Here is a 14,225-nt window from a genome sequence, read left to right as displayed (position 1 = left end):
TGTTTTTTTTTTTTTTGCAGGTAAAATTTAATACAGTGAAACACACAAATCTTAAGTGCCCCACGTAGTGAGTTTTGACAGACGCCTACTCCAATCTCCTGTCAAGATACAGAACACTCAACACCTCAGAACTTTCCCTTGTGCGCATTTCCAGTAAGTCACCACCACAATCCCACACAGAGGTAACCATGGTTCTAATTTTTCTCCACCATAGATACCTTCTGCCTATTTGAGAACTTATATGAATGGAATCATACAGTATATACTATAATGTGTCTGGATTCTTTCACTCCGTATGATGTTGGGATTTATCTATGTTGTTGAATGTGTTATTGCTTCTTTCCTTTTATTACTGAGTAGTATTCCATTGTCTGGATATATCCGAGTTGGTTTATTCATTCACCAGTTTATGATCTGGGCGGTTTCCATTTTGGACTATTATAAATAAGGCTGCTATGAACATTTGTGTACAAGTTTTTGTAGACATATGCTTTCATTTTACTCAGATAAGTACCTAGAAAGGGAATTGCCACGTCATAGGATAGTTGTTTTATAAGAAACTGCCAGAATATTCTGTAAAGTGGTTGTACAATTTATGTTCCCCCCAGAAATGTATGAAAGTTCCTTTTCTTTCCAATCTTCCTCAACATTTGTGGTTGTCAGCCTTTATTTTTAGCTATTTAAGTGGGTGTGAAGTGGCAACTCATTGTGATTTTAATTATCATCTCCCTGATGACTAATCATGTTGAGTATGATGTTTTTATGTGCTTACTGGCCATTTCTATATTCTTCTTTCGTAAAGCGTCTGTTCAAATAGATTGCCCACTTGTATAGGGTTGTTTGTCTTTTTTATTATCTACTTGTAGGTGTATTTAAAGAAACCAGATCTTTTGAGGTACATTTGACATATAACTGGATATGTTTAAACTGTACTATCTGATAAGGTTTGACATATCTATATCTCCGTGAAACCATCACCACAATCGAAGCAATAAACATATCCATTACTCTCAAACTTTCCTTGTGTCCCTCATAGCCCCTGTCTTCTTGCTCCCTGGCTTCTCTCATCTTCAAGCAACCACTAATCTGCCCACTGTCACCAGAGGGTAGTTTGTATTTTCTAGAGTTTTATATAAATGGAATCGTAAAATCAGTATTCTTTTGGATATACCATAATGGGTTTATTCATTCATTGGTTGATGGACATTTGGGTTGTTTCCAGTTTAGGGCGACTACAAAGGAAGCTCCTGTAAACATTTGTGTATGATCCTTTATATGTACATATATTTCCTTGAGTAAATACCAAGAGTGGTATGACTGCATAATATAGTAGAGGTACATTTAACTTTTTAAAAAATTACCACACTGTTTTCCAAAGTGGTTGTACCATTTTACGTTCCCACTAGTATCGTAGGAGAGTTCCAGTTCCACATTCTTATCAGTACTTGGTATGGTCAGTCTTTTTAATTTTAGCCATTCTAATAGGTGTATAGTGTAATCTCTTTCTGGTTTTATTCTAGATTTCCCTGACTAATGATGTTGAACATATTTTTATGTCCTCATTAGCCATCATATACCTTTCTTTGGTGAAATGTCTGCTTAAACTTTTTGCCCACTTTATTATTATTGGGTTGTTTTTCTTATTATTGAGTTATAAGAGTTCTTTATATATTCTAGATACAAGTCTTTTGTCAGGTATATGCTTTGCAAGCATTTTCTACCAGTCTGTGGCTTGTCTCTTCATTCTCTTTACAATGTCTTTTCAAGAGCAGAAATTCTAAATTTTGATGAAGTTAAATTTATCAATCTGCTTTTCTATGGATTGTGCTTTTGGTGTCACATCTAAGATACCTTTATTTAACCCAAAGTCACAAAGATCTTGTTTTCTTTTAGAAATTGTATGGTTTTAGGTTTTATACTTATTTAGGTTTCTGATCCGTTTTGAGTAAATTTTTGTATGTAGTGTGAAATATGACTCCAAGTTCATTTTTGGGCTTGTGGATACTCAATTCTTCCAGCATAATTTTTTTTAAAGATTTTATTTATTTATTTATTTGAGAGAGACAGAGGGAGAGAGAGAGCACACAAGCAGGAGGGGCGGTGGAGGGAGAAGGAGAAGCAGGCTTCCCATTGAGCAAGGAGCCCGATGCGGGGCTCGATCCCAGGACCCTGGGATCATGACCTGAGCCGAAGGCAGACGCTTAACGACTGAGCCACCCAGGTGCCCCCCAACATCATTTGTTGAAAAGACTATCATTCTTTACTATTTTTTGTGCCTATATCAAATATCAGTAAATGTGTGGATTCAAGACTCTCTTTGCTGTTCTTTTGTTGTATTTTCTATCTTTACAGTTTTGGTTTGTGTTATTTTCTAACAATCTTTGAAAGCAGGTAGTTTAAGTTCTACAACTTTGTTTTTTCGGTGTTGTTTTAACTAGCCCAGTTTTTTTTTTGCATTCCCATATACATAGAATCATCTTGGTTTCCAGAAAAAAAACAAAAAGTCTGCTGGGATTTGGATTGGGATTGGATTAAATTCTGTAGAATAGGGGCGCCCTGGTGGCTCAGTCGGTTAAGTGGCTGCCTTCGGCTCAGGTCATGATCCCAGGGTCCTGGGATCGAGCCCCGCATCGGGCTCCCTGCTCGGTGGGAAGCCTGCTTCTCCCTCTCCCTCTGCCTGCCTCTCTGCCCACTTGTTCTCTCTCTCTATCTCTCTGTCAGATAAATAAATAAAAAAATCTTTAAAAAAATTCTGTAGAATAGTTTGGGGAGAATTGATATCTTAACAATATTGAGTCTTTTGACTCCTGAACACGGTCACTTTCTCTCATTTTGGTCTTTAATTTCTTTCAGCAATATTTTGTAGTTTTCAGTGTTCGGGTCTTTTATGTATTTTGTCAGATTTATTCCTAAGTATTGCATTTTTTGATACTATTTTGAGTGGCATTGTTTTAAAAATTTTAAATTTCTTTTATTATGATTATTATTATCATTATTATGTTCAGTTAGCCACTGTATAGTACATCATTAGTTACATTTCTGATTGTTCATTGCTAGTATATAGAAATACAGTTGATTTTTTAAAAGATTTTATTTATTTATTTGACAGAGAGAGACCATGAGAGAGGGAGCACAAGCAGGGGGAGTGGGAGAGGGAGAAGCAGGCTTCCTGCCGAGCAGGGAGCCCCATGTGGGGCTCGATCCCAGGACCCTGGGATCGTGACCTGAGCCGAAGGCAGACGCTTAATGACTGAGCCACCCAGGAGCCCCTACAATCGATTTTTGTATATTGATTTTGTATCCTGCAACCTGTTAAACTCACATATTAATTCTAGCAACTTTTCTGACAATTCCATCACATTTTCTACATAGGTAATCCTGTCATCTGTGAATAAAGACAATTTACTTCTTGCTTTCCAATCTGGATGCTGTTTATTTCTTTTCCTTGCCTAATTTCCCAACCTTGGACCTCCAATACAATGTTGAACAGAAAATTTAAGAGTGGACATCCCTGTCTTGTTGCTGATATTGAGGGGAAAGCACACAATCTTTCACCACTAAGGATGATGTTAGCTGTAGGTTTTTTGTAGGTGTTCTTTATGAAGTTGAGGAAGTTCCCTTCTCTTTCTAGTTTTCTGGGAGTTTTTATCAGGAATAGATGCTGGATTCTGTCAAATGCTTTTTTTTTTTTTTTTTTTTTTGCATCTATTGAGAAGATTGCTATAGTCTGAATGTATCTTTCCAAAAATCATATGTTGAAACCTTAGCCCCCAAAGGTGATGGTATTAAGAAATGGAGCCTTTGGGAAGTAAGTATGTCCCAGTGGGACTAATGCCCTTACAAAAGAGGCTCCAGAGATGCCTTGCCCCTTCACCATGTGTGAACATAACAGGAAGGTTCTGGCTATGAGTCAGGAAGAGAGCCCTCATCAGAATGTGACCATGCTGGTGCCTTGATTTTCGACTTCCAGCCTCCAAAACTGTGAGGAACAAATTTCTGTTGTTTAAAGGCATCCAGTTTGTGGTATTTTGTTATATCAGCCTGAATGGACTAAGACATGAATCATGTGTTTTTTATTTTTTAGTTGGTTTAGTTTGTTAATATGCTGAATTACACTGATAAAATTTTGAATGTTTAAATCAAACTTGCGTTGTCATGATAGGCTACTTAGTCATATTGTGTTGTCATTTTTGTATCTTGTTGAACTCAATTTGCTAAAAGTTTGTTTAGAGTTTTTGCAAGTATGTTCATAAAGAATATCAGTCTGTAGTTTTCTTTTCGTATGTCTTTGTATGGTTTTGATGTAAAGGTAACGCTGGCCTCATTGAATGAGGTAGAAGTAGTCTTTCCTCCTCACTTTTCTGGAAGAGTTTGTGTGATATTGGCATTGTTTCTTCCTTAAAAAATTGGTAAAATTTGAGTTTCCTGGGCAGGCCACAGAGGATGTCATGCTGGGTGGCTAAAACCCAGAGACCCAGAGGACAAAGTTCAGGGTGACCATTTCAGAGGGAAAGCAAGAAAGAAAATCCTGGAGAAGGGAGAACCATAGACAGGGAACCCAAATTTGGCATATACACTCTGCCCAAATCTCTGGTGACTCTTGGGTGTATGCACAGGACAGACTCCAAGAGAAGAACCGAGCAGACATTTCACTTGGTGCCCAACACAAGGGAGACAGAGTTTGGAGTCTGAGTTTAGCTTAGTTAACAGCCAGCTGAAGAAGCAGCAACACCACCACCACCCCTCTGGGGAAATATAACAGAAAGCAAGAAGTCAGAGCCAACAGAAAACATTATTGACAATGTCCAGGATATGATGCTTAATTACTAGAAAAAAAAAAAACCAAGACAATGTAGTGACACTTAAGAAAAAGAAATGTTTAAAGGAAACTGACTCTGAGATGATCCTGACTCTGTAATTCACAGACAATATTTTCAAAGCAGCTATTCTAAATATGCTTATGGACATAAATCATGCTAATAATTATATTTTTGCAGTGATATATATATACTTCTTCATTAACATGTAAAATAACGGTATCCAAAATGGTCTACGAACTCCCTAATTTTGAACTAATGCTATTTCTAGCAAGTATTTCTAGATATCTACAATAACTAATATGATATGAAAATATTTCTGGTGGTGACGAAGTCACATATACTGCCAATACCATGGTTTGTTTACATTCATAATTGAAGGAAATGCTAAGTTTTAATTAGTTTAGTAAAACGAATACATGTTCCCCCACTCAAATTTCAGATCCCTTGGGTTCTTAATGTCAGGTTAAGATCTTAAGGTCACAGATGCTGTTTTTCCCAAGTAGAACAAAAAAATCATGCCTGGCATATAGTAGGCACTCAATAAATATTTCTCTTTTTAAAGATTTATTTATTTATTTTAGAGGGGGGTGGGGAAGAAGGAGAGAAACTCAAGCAGACTCTGTGCTGAGCATTGAGCCTGACACAGGACTCCATCCCATGACCCTGAGATCATGACCTGAGCCAAAATCTAGAGTCAGACTCTTAACCATCTGAGCCACCCAGGTGCCCCTCGAAAAATATTTCTTGAATAAATGAGTGCATCTGTATTCCAATCTAGTGGTAAAGAAATTAAAATTTGTTCCTAGTCTTTCACATCCACTTAAATAATGAATTGATAACAACAGCTACTATTTGATAATTGTTCCTTATGTGCCAGGCACAGTTTTATAAATATTATTTCATCTTATTCTTATAATGACCCTGAGGCAGGTACTATTATTACTCCCATTCTATTGTTATGGGAACTGAGCCAAAGAGAGTTTAAGATCTGTCTGAGTCCAGAGTCTGTGTTCTTAAAATATTAGGATAAGCTTAATTCTGAGTATCTCAGACTTGGAGACTGGTCCTCAGTTCCAACACAGTCTGCCCCAGTATCCTTCATTGACTAAGCCTCAGACCAACTCTATTTCACCCTCCTCTTCTTCGGCTGCCTGTCATGCCGTCGGGGGGAATCTCAGCCGTTCCCTCAGCCTCACACAACCACCTGAAAGCTATAGACTATCAAACCTGGATGTCCAGGACCAAATTCTCTTCTGCTTTTCATTTTTTTTTAAGATTTTATTTATTTATTTGACAGAGAGAGCCAGCAAGAGAGGGAACACAAAGCAGGGGGAGTGGGAGAGGGAGAAGCAGGCTTCCCGCCGAGCAGGGAGCCCGTTGCGGGGCTCGATCCCAGGACCCTGGGATCATGACCTGAGCCGAAGGCAGACACCCAACAACTGAGCCACCCAGGCGCCCCTCTCTTCTGCTTTTCAATTCCCGATGTCTGTCTGCCCACTGGTCACCTTCCTTTGGTGTTCTTCAAGCTCTTCTATGCCAGCGCAAGGGTCACTTTCTCTGTAAGGGCTTTCCTGACCCCCCCCAAGGTAGATTGGCCCACTTGGTGTCCCTGCTGTACTCTGTATAAGCCCTACCACTACCCCCCATAATATCATATTAGCCAATTCATTTACATGCCTGCTTCTTCTTACCATTCTGAGAGCTCTTTGAGAACAGGGACCATTTCTAGTTTGTGTCCAAATTCTTAGCAATTAGAACAATGCCTGACACAGGAGGTACACAGTCGGTGCTTGTTGAATGGGTGAATACATGAATAAATAAAGAATGGATTATATGCACCAACCCTACTACTTAACACTTTGGCTATTATGTTTATTATGATTAACATATTATCAAGTGTGTAATGTAAAATGTAAATATAAAGTGTAATATGTAAAAATGTAAAATGTCAAAATGTAAATGCAAGAAGTACATGCTCCAAGGGAATAATAATGAATTTATGAAATAGGACATTTTAACAGGGAAAAAAGAAACCATTGAAAAGAACAGACGGTAAATTCTAGAATTGAAAAATACAATGTCTGCAGTGAAAAATTCACTGGATGGTCTTTTTAAAAAAAAAAAATTTATTTATTTATTTGACAGAGAGAGACACAGCGAGAGAGGGAACACAAGCTGGGGGAGTGGGAGAGGGAGAAGCAGACTCCCCGCGGAGCAGGGAGCCCGATGCGGGGCTCGATCCCAGGACCCCGGGACCATGACCTGAGCCGAAGGCAGACGCTTAACGACTGAGCCACCCAGGCGCCCCTGGATGGTCTTTTTTTAAAAAAGATTTTATTTATCTATTTCAGAGAGAGAGCAAGCATGTGCAGGAGCATGAGAGGGGGAGGGGCAGAGGGAGAGGGACAAGCAGGCTCCCCACTGAGCAGGGAGCCTGAGATTTAACTGATCCCAGGACCCTTAACCAACTGAGCTACCCAGGCACCCCACTGGATGGTCTTAACGACAGATTGCAGATGACAGAAGAATCATACACTTAAAAGATTGATCAGTAGAAATTATCCATTCTGATACGCCAAGAGGAAAAAAGATTCATAAAAAGAACAAAATGTCCGTAGTCTGTGGAGTAAAACCAAAAGGTCTAACACACGGTTATTTAGAATCCCAGGAGAGAATAGAAAGAATGGGGAAGAAAAACTACTTGAGGGCCGCCTGGGTGGCTCCGTCGTTGGGCGTCTGCCTTCGGCTGGGGTCATGACCCCAGGGTCCCGGGATCGAGCCCCGCATGAGGCTCCCTGCTCCACAGGAGGCCCCCTGCTCCACAGGAGGCCTGCTTCTCCCTCTCCCACTTCCCTGCTCATGTTCACTCTCTCACTGTGTCTCTCTCTGTCAAATAAAAATATAAAATCTTAAAAAAAAAAAGAAAAACTACTTGAAGGAATAATGGGTGAAAATTTCCAAAATTTGAAGGAAGATGATTTATAAATTTAAGAAGCTCAGTGAACCCCAAAGAGCATAAATTCAAAGAAAAACCACATCTAGGCACACTGTAGTCAAACTACTGAAAACAAAGCCTAATGAGCAAAATCTTTTTTTTTACTGATTTATGAGACATTTATTAGAAACGATAAATTATTTATAAAGGGTCAGAAAAGGGCCATAAACTTCCAAATAGATTTTTAAAATGAAGCCAGCAACCAAAACCAATAATTAAACCATCCTGCCAAAAAAGTCAGCTTCCATGAGCCTCAGGGTCTGAATGTTTTCTAGTCACATGCATGCATCGGAAAACAACAGAAAAATCTTTTGTTTCAGTGACGGCAGACATAAACAGCTGAGGTGACAGTGGGACAACGTCTTTAAAGTGATAAAAGCGAAAAAGAACTTCCAGTCCAGGCCTCTATATCTGAGGAAAATATTCTTTGGAAATGAAGGTGAAATAAGTATATTTTGAGATAAGTGAAAGCTAACAGAGTTTACCAGCGACCGCACACTAACAGCGGCGCTAAAGGAGGTCTTTCAATCTGAAAAAAACATAATAGTAGAGGGAAACCTTGATCTTTGGGTAGAGATAAAGACCAGAAATGGTAAATATGTGAGTAAATATTAAAGCAAGTTTTCTCTTAATTTCTTTATAATACATATGACTTTTTTTTTTAAGACTTTATTTATTCATTTGACAGAGAGAGACACAGCGAGAGAGGGAACACCAGCAGGGGGAGTGGGAGAGGGAGAAGCTTCCCGCGGAGCAGGGAGCCCGATGCGGGGCTCGAGCCCAGGACCCCGGGACCACGACCTGAGCCGAAGGCAGACGCCCAACGACTGAGCCACCCAGGCGCCCCTACATATGACTTTTTAAAGTAAAAAATGTAATAGTGCATTATAGATTTTATAACATATGTAGATGTAATACATATGGCAATTATAGCATAGTGGATAGTGTAGAGGGGAAATGGATCTGTATGGTGGAAAGATTCTTACATTTATGTACAATATTAACTCTAAGTAGATAGTGAAAAGTTAAGGATACGGATATATATTAATGTCTAGAGCAATAACTAAAAAACAGTGCAAAACTGTATAGCCAAAAATACAAGAGGAAATGGAAATCTAAAAAAATTTGATTAACTCAAGCAGGAAAGAGGGAACATAAGACAAAATAGAGGGCACAGATAGAGAAAGGATAGACCTAGGACCAACCATATCAACAGTTGTATTCAATGTAAATGGGCTAAGCACTTAAAAGGCAGAGCTTGTCAGAACAGATAAATGGGCAAGGCTTTTGATGTCTACAGAGAGATGCAATTTTAATATGACACAAATGGTTCATAGTAAGAGGATGCAAAATGATACACCATGCAAAGAGTAAGCATAAAAAAAGTGAGAATGGCTATATTAATACCAGACAAAGTACAATTAAAGACAAAGATTATTACCTGAGATATAAGGGTCAATTAATCAGAACCACAAAGAATTCATAAATTTATATGCACCCCATAACAGAGCTTCAAAATACATAAAATGAAATTTGACAGAACAAGGAAAGAAATAGATATTTTCACAATTATAGTTGGAGATTTTAACACTCTTCCCTCAGCACTTGATACAACTAGACAAGAAATCAGCAAATATATAGAATATCTGTATGACATTATCAACCACCTTTACTTAATATTTATAAAACACCATACCCAACAACTGCAGTATATATTCTTTACAAGGACACATTGTACACTCACCTGGATAGATCAAATGCTGAGCCATGAAACAAGTCTCAACAAATTTAGAAAATCTGAAATTTTACATAATAAGTCATTTGAGTCCACAATGGAGTTCCATTACAAATTAACAGCAATAACATATCTCCGAATATCTGGATTTCAACATCACACTTCCAAAAAACAAAACAAAACAAAACAAAACCCATGGATCAAAGAAGAAAACACAAAGGAACTTAGAAAATATTTCATATGGAATAACTAAAAATAAAACGTTAAAATTAATGGGAGGCAGGTAAAAAAGTGATTAGAGGACAATTTATTGCTTTAAATGCTTATATTAGAAAAGAAGAACGGCATAAAATCAATGCCCTAACGCTCCATCTAAAGAAGCTAGAAAAAGAAAAGCAAGGTAAATCCAAAATAAGTTTTTAAAAAGGAAATAATAGAGATAAGAGCGGAAATAAATGAAACAGAAAACTATGGTGAAAATTAGCAAAGCCATACATTTTTTAAAAGATTTTATTTATTTATTTATTTATTTATTTATTTAAAGCATGAACAGGGGTGGGAGGGGCAGAGGGAGAGGGAGAGAGAGAGAATCTCAGGCAGACTCCCTGCTGAGTGTGGAGCCCAGCGCCAGACTGATCCCACCACCCAGAGGCCTGAGTGAAATCAAGAGTCGGTCACTTAATAAACTGAGCCCCACAGGCACCCCTACAAAGCCATACATTTTTTTGTAAGATTTATCCATTTATTTGAGAGAGAGCCAGAGAGAGAGAGAGAGAGAGTGAACATGAGTTGGGGGGGCAGAGGGAGAGAATCTCAAGCAGCCTTCCTGCTGAACGCGAGCCCACAACGCGTGAGATCATGACCTGAGCCGAAACCACGAGTCAGGTGTCCAGCAGACTGAGCCACCCAGGCGCCCCCAAAGCTATACATTTATTTATTTATTTATTTATTAAAGATTTTATTTATTTATTTGAGAGAGAGAGAATGAGAGAGAGAGAGCACGAGAGGGAAGAGGGTCAGAGGGAGAAGTAGACTCCCCGCCGAGCAGGGAGCCCGATGCGGGACTCGATCCCGGGACTCCAGGATCATGACCGGAGCCGAAGGCAGTCGCCCAACCAACTGAGCCACCTAGGCGCCCTGCCATACATTTTTTTAAAAAGCAATGAAATATATAACCCTTAGGAAGATTAATCAGGAAAAAGAGGAAGTACACTAATCAATATTAGGAATGAAAGGGGGATGTCAGCACAGATCATATAGGTATTAAAAGAATAACGAGGGACTATGAGGATGATCCTTATGCCAATAATTTTGATCACTTAGATAAAATTGACAAACTTCTTGGAAACAAAGCAATTTACAAAAACTGACAACAGATTAAACAGAAAATATGAATAGCCTTATTTCTTATAAATAAATTGAAAAAGATTTTATTTATTTATTCATGAGAGACAGAGGGAGAGAAAGAGAGAGAGGCAGAGGGAGAAGCAGGCTCTCACGGAGCAGGGAGCCCGACGCGGGGCTCGATCCCAGGACCCCGGGATCATGACCTGAGCCGAAGGCAGACGCTTAACCATCTGAGCCACCCAGGCGCCCTCTTATAAATAAATTTAATTTACTGCCAAAAAACTGTCCTAAAAACAAAACAAACAAGCACAACAAAAGAACAGTCCAGGCTCAGATGATTTCATGGGTGAGTTCTAGCAAATGCTTAAGGAATGAAAATCATCAGTCTCACACAACCACTTTCAGAAGATAGAAGAGCAGGGGACAATTCCTAACTCATTTTTGAGCTAGTATAAATCTTGATAAAATATTATGTAGAAAAAGAAAATTATGGAAAAATAACCCTCAAGAACAGTATAGCAAAAATCCTTAACTCTCAGCAAATCAAATCTAGCACTATATAAAACGGAAAGTTTTTCTATTGCCTATTTACAGATTCAGGGCACAAGATGTTCAGTGACCTGTATAGGCCAGCCAGCTGTTAGGTGAATCTATATTCACATAACACAACGCCACACACTTTCCAATGCAATGGCTGCCTGGGTGGTTCAGGGCTGGCTTTACAATGTAAAAAGGTGTGATGAGCTCCTGACATGGGAACACCCAACCTGTGTCTGCCCTGGAGATTCCAGGCTAAATGAGGGAAGGTTGTGAGTACAGAATGGTACTAGGGACTTGTTCATAGGTTCCTCTGCCCCCTGACTCCCGGTTTGCAGCCCCAACACAATGGTCACAATTATTGATGGGGCTATTTTGCTGCTGGAGGGCCAATGGGTGTACCTGTTGCTTCTAGAGCCTCCAAGCCTGGTCACATCAAGCCTTTACCGAGCAGGTCCCATTGCCATGGCAACACTGATGCTTCCTCCCATGTTTTCCTGATTCAGGCATTTGCCCTGCACAGAGATGCCCAGATCTTTCTCCTTCATCTACCTGGGGCTTCTGGGAGCACTGGGAAGCCCACGTGGCCTTATCACCGAGGACTTGGGAGACCCTCTGGACCGTGCAGCCCTGGACCGTGCAGCCCTGGACCGTGCAGCCCTGGACCATGCAGCCTTGGGCTGCGCAGCTGAGGTGTAGTCTGCTGATTCTCTCGCTCCAGGGCATTGAGGTGATTCTGATTCTTTCGCTTCAGAGTCACCCCGCAGCCCTCAGGTGGTGTTTCCTGCCAGGCAGCACCTGCAGAGTCAGAGAAAGTGAACAGGGGCCAAGGGCTTTGCTCCGATGGGACCTTAGAGTTATGGGGCACCCTGGGTAAGGGCTGGATCACTGCAGGCGGCGGGGGGTGGGCAGAGGGGGATCCCAAGCTGCCTTGAAGGGGACAGGTGGGAAGGGCTCCTGGCTGTGGAGGGCGACACCAGTTGCCGAGGAGCAGGTGCTGGTGGGAGAGGGCGGGGTTCCGACTCAGGGTGTGGGGGCGCAGGACCAGGTTTCAAGGTTGCCTGTGCAGAGCAGGGGTGCTCTGGGTCAGGCGCTAGGAAAGAGAGCATGGGAGGACTCCTGGCTGCAGGGATCAAGGAAGGGAGGGTTCCCAGCTGCAGGGTTGCAGGTGATGGGGGGTGGGTCTCCGGCTGCAGTGGCCGGGTCAGGGGCTTTGGGCAAGGCGAAAGGAGGTCTCCTTGCTGCAGAGCTGAGGGGTGCTTGGTGTAGGTTCTGAGCTGGGGCATGGAGGGCGTGAACTGGCCAGGGAGGAGATCCAGGTCACTGTGGGGGGCAGTGGGGTGGGCTGTCTGGCACCAATGTCCCTCTCTCCTCTTTGCATTCACAGGCCACCACTGCAGACTGCGACATTCTGCGCGCCCCTGTCCCATTACGCTACCTTCCCCGCCAGGTATCTGCCATGCCACTGACAATGCTGCGTGACTGGTGCAGGTGGATGGGCGTGAACGAGCACCGTTCCCTGCTCATCCTGGGCATCCCTGACGACTGTGGGGACGAGGAATTCCAGAAGGCCGTGCGCACTGCCCTGTGGCCCCTGGGCACGTACCGAGTGCTGGGCAAAGCGTTCAGAAAGGAGCTCGGATCCAGGGTCGCCTTGGTCGAGTTTGCTCAGTATTTAAACCGAAGTTTGATCCCCCGACAAATACCAGGCAAGGGAGGACCCTGGCCTGTGGTCTTTCTGCCCCAGGCCCCCGATTCAGAGTCATAGGATAGACCAGATTTCCCTGCACAGCCCCAGAGGCATGCAGGAGTTGGCCAGGCAGGTGTGGCAGGAGCTGCAGGTGAGGAAGGAGCTGCAGGTGTGGCAGGAGCTGCAGGTGAGGCAGGAGCTGCAGGTGAGGAAGGAGCTGCAGGTGTGGCAGGAGCTGCAGGTGAGGCAGGAGCTGCAGGTGAGGAAGGAGCTGCAGGTGAGGCAGGAGCTGCAGGTGAGGAAGAAGTTGCAGGTGAGGAAGGAACTGTGGGTGAGGCAGGAGCTGAAGATGGAGGAGCGTCAGATGAGGAGGGAGCTGTGGTGTGGCAGGAGAACCTTTTCTGGGATGGAAGAGCCAGACCAAGAGGAAGAGTCCTTTGAGAGCTGGGTGGACCATGCCAACGACATGCTGTACACATGGCGCCACGTGTCAGAAAGGGAGAGGAAAAGGCGGCTGGTGGAAAGCTTGGGTGGCCCCGCGCTGGATCTCATGTGCAGCCTCCTGGCAGAAAATCCCGACATGCCTGCGCAGGATTGCCTGGCCGCGCTGGTCCAGGTGTTTGGGAACAAGGACACCTGCATGACTGCACGGCTCAAGTTCCTGACTTGTGCCCAGCGGCCCCAGGAGACTCTCTTTGCCTATGTGATGCGCCTGGAAGGCCTGCTGCAGTCAGCCGTGGAGAAGGGGGCCTTCCATCCTGTCATCGCAGACCAGGTTCGCGCCAGGCAGGTGCTGATGCGGGCCCGCCCGAACGAGATGCTCCAGAGCAAGCTGAGGAGGATGCGGCTGGAGAGGAGACCACCTGGCTTCATGGGGATGCTGCGGCTCATTCGGGAGACCGAGGCATGGGAGGCCGCCTCAGGTAGGGGTGAGCAATTCCAAGCGGAAGAAGGAGCCTGTGTGGACATGGGAGGGTTGCCGGCTGCCCAGGCTGCCCTCGCCAGTGAAGAGGTTGCTGAAGCCTCTCCAGCCAATGAAGATGCTTTCCAGGCTGCCCTGGCCCTTGAAGTCATCACCGAGGACACCCCTGCCGGCGCAGG

At 42.8% G+C, this 14,225-nt stretch overlaps 1 protein-coding gene across 1 annotated transcript in view; it reads left to right on the top strand.

Annotated features, from left to right (window-relative positions):
• LOC141371659 (paraneoplastic antigen Ma6F-like) overlaps window positions 1-14,225 on the top strand; it is a 92,450-nt gene that overhangs the window by 53,890 nt on the left and 24,335 nt on the right. The window contains exon 2 of the mRNA XM_073887934.1: window positions 13,258-14,220. Within this exon, the coding sequence (XP_073744035.1) occupies window positions 13,258-14,220 (963 nt within the window). The remainder of the gene's footprint in view (window positions 1-13,257; window positions 14,221-14,225) is intronic.

The sequence above is a fragment of the Callorhinus ursinus genome, unplaced genomic scaffold (assembly GCF_003265705.2).
Source record: "Callorhinus ursinus isolate GAN/ISIS: 27379988/994484 unplaced genomic scaffold, GSC_fseal_2.0 scaffold84, whole genome shotgun sequence".
NCBI lineage: Eukaryota > Metazoa > Chordata > Mammalia > Carnivora > Otariidae > Callorhinus > Callorhinus ursinus.
This window is presented reverse-complemented; position numbering and strand designations above follow the sequence as displayed.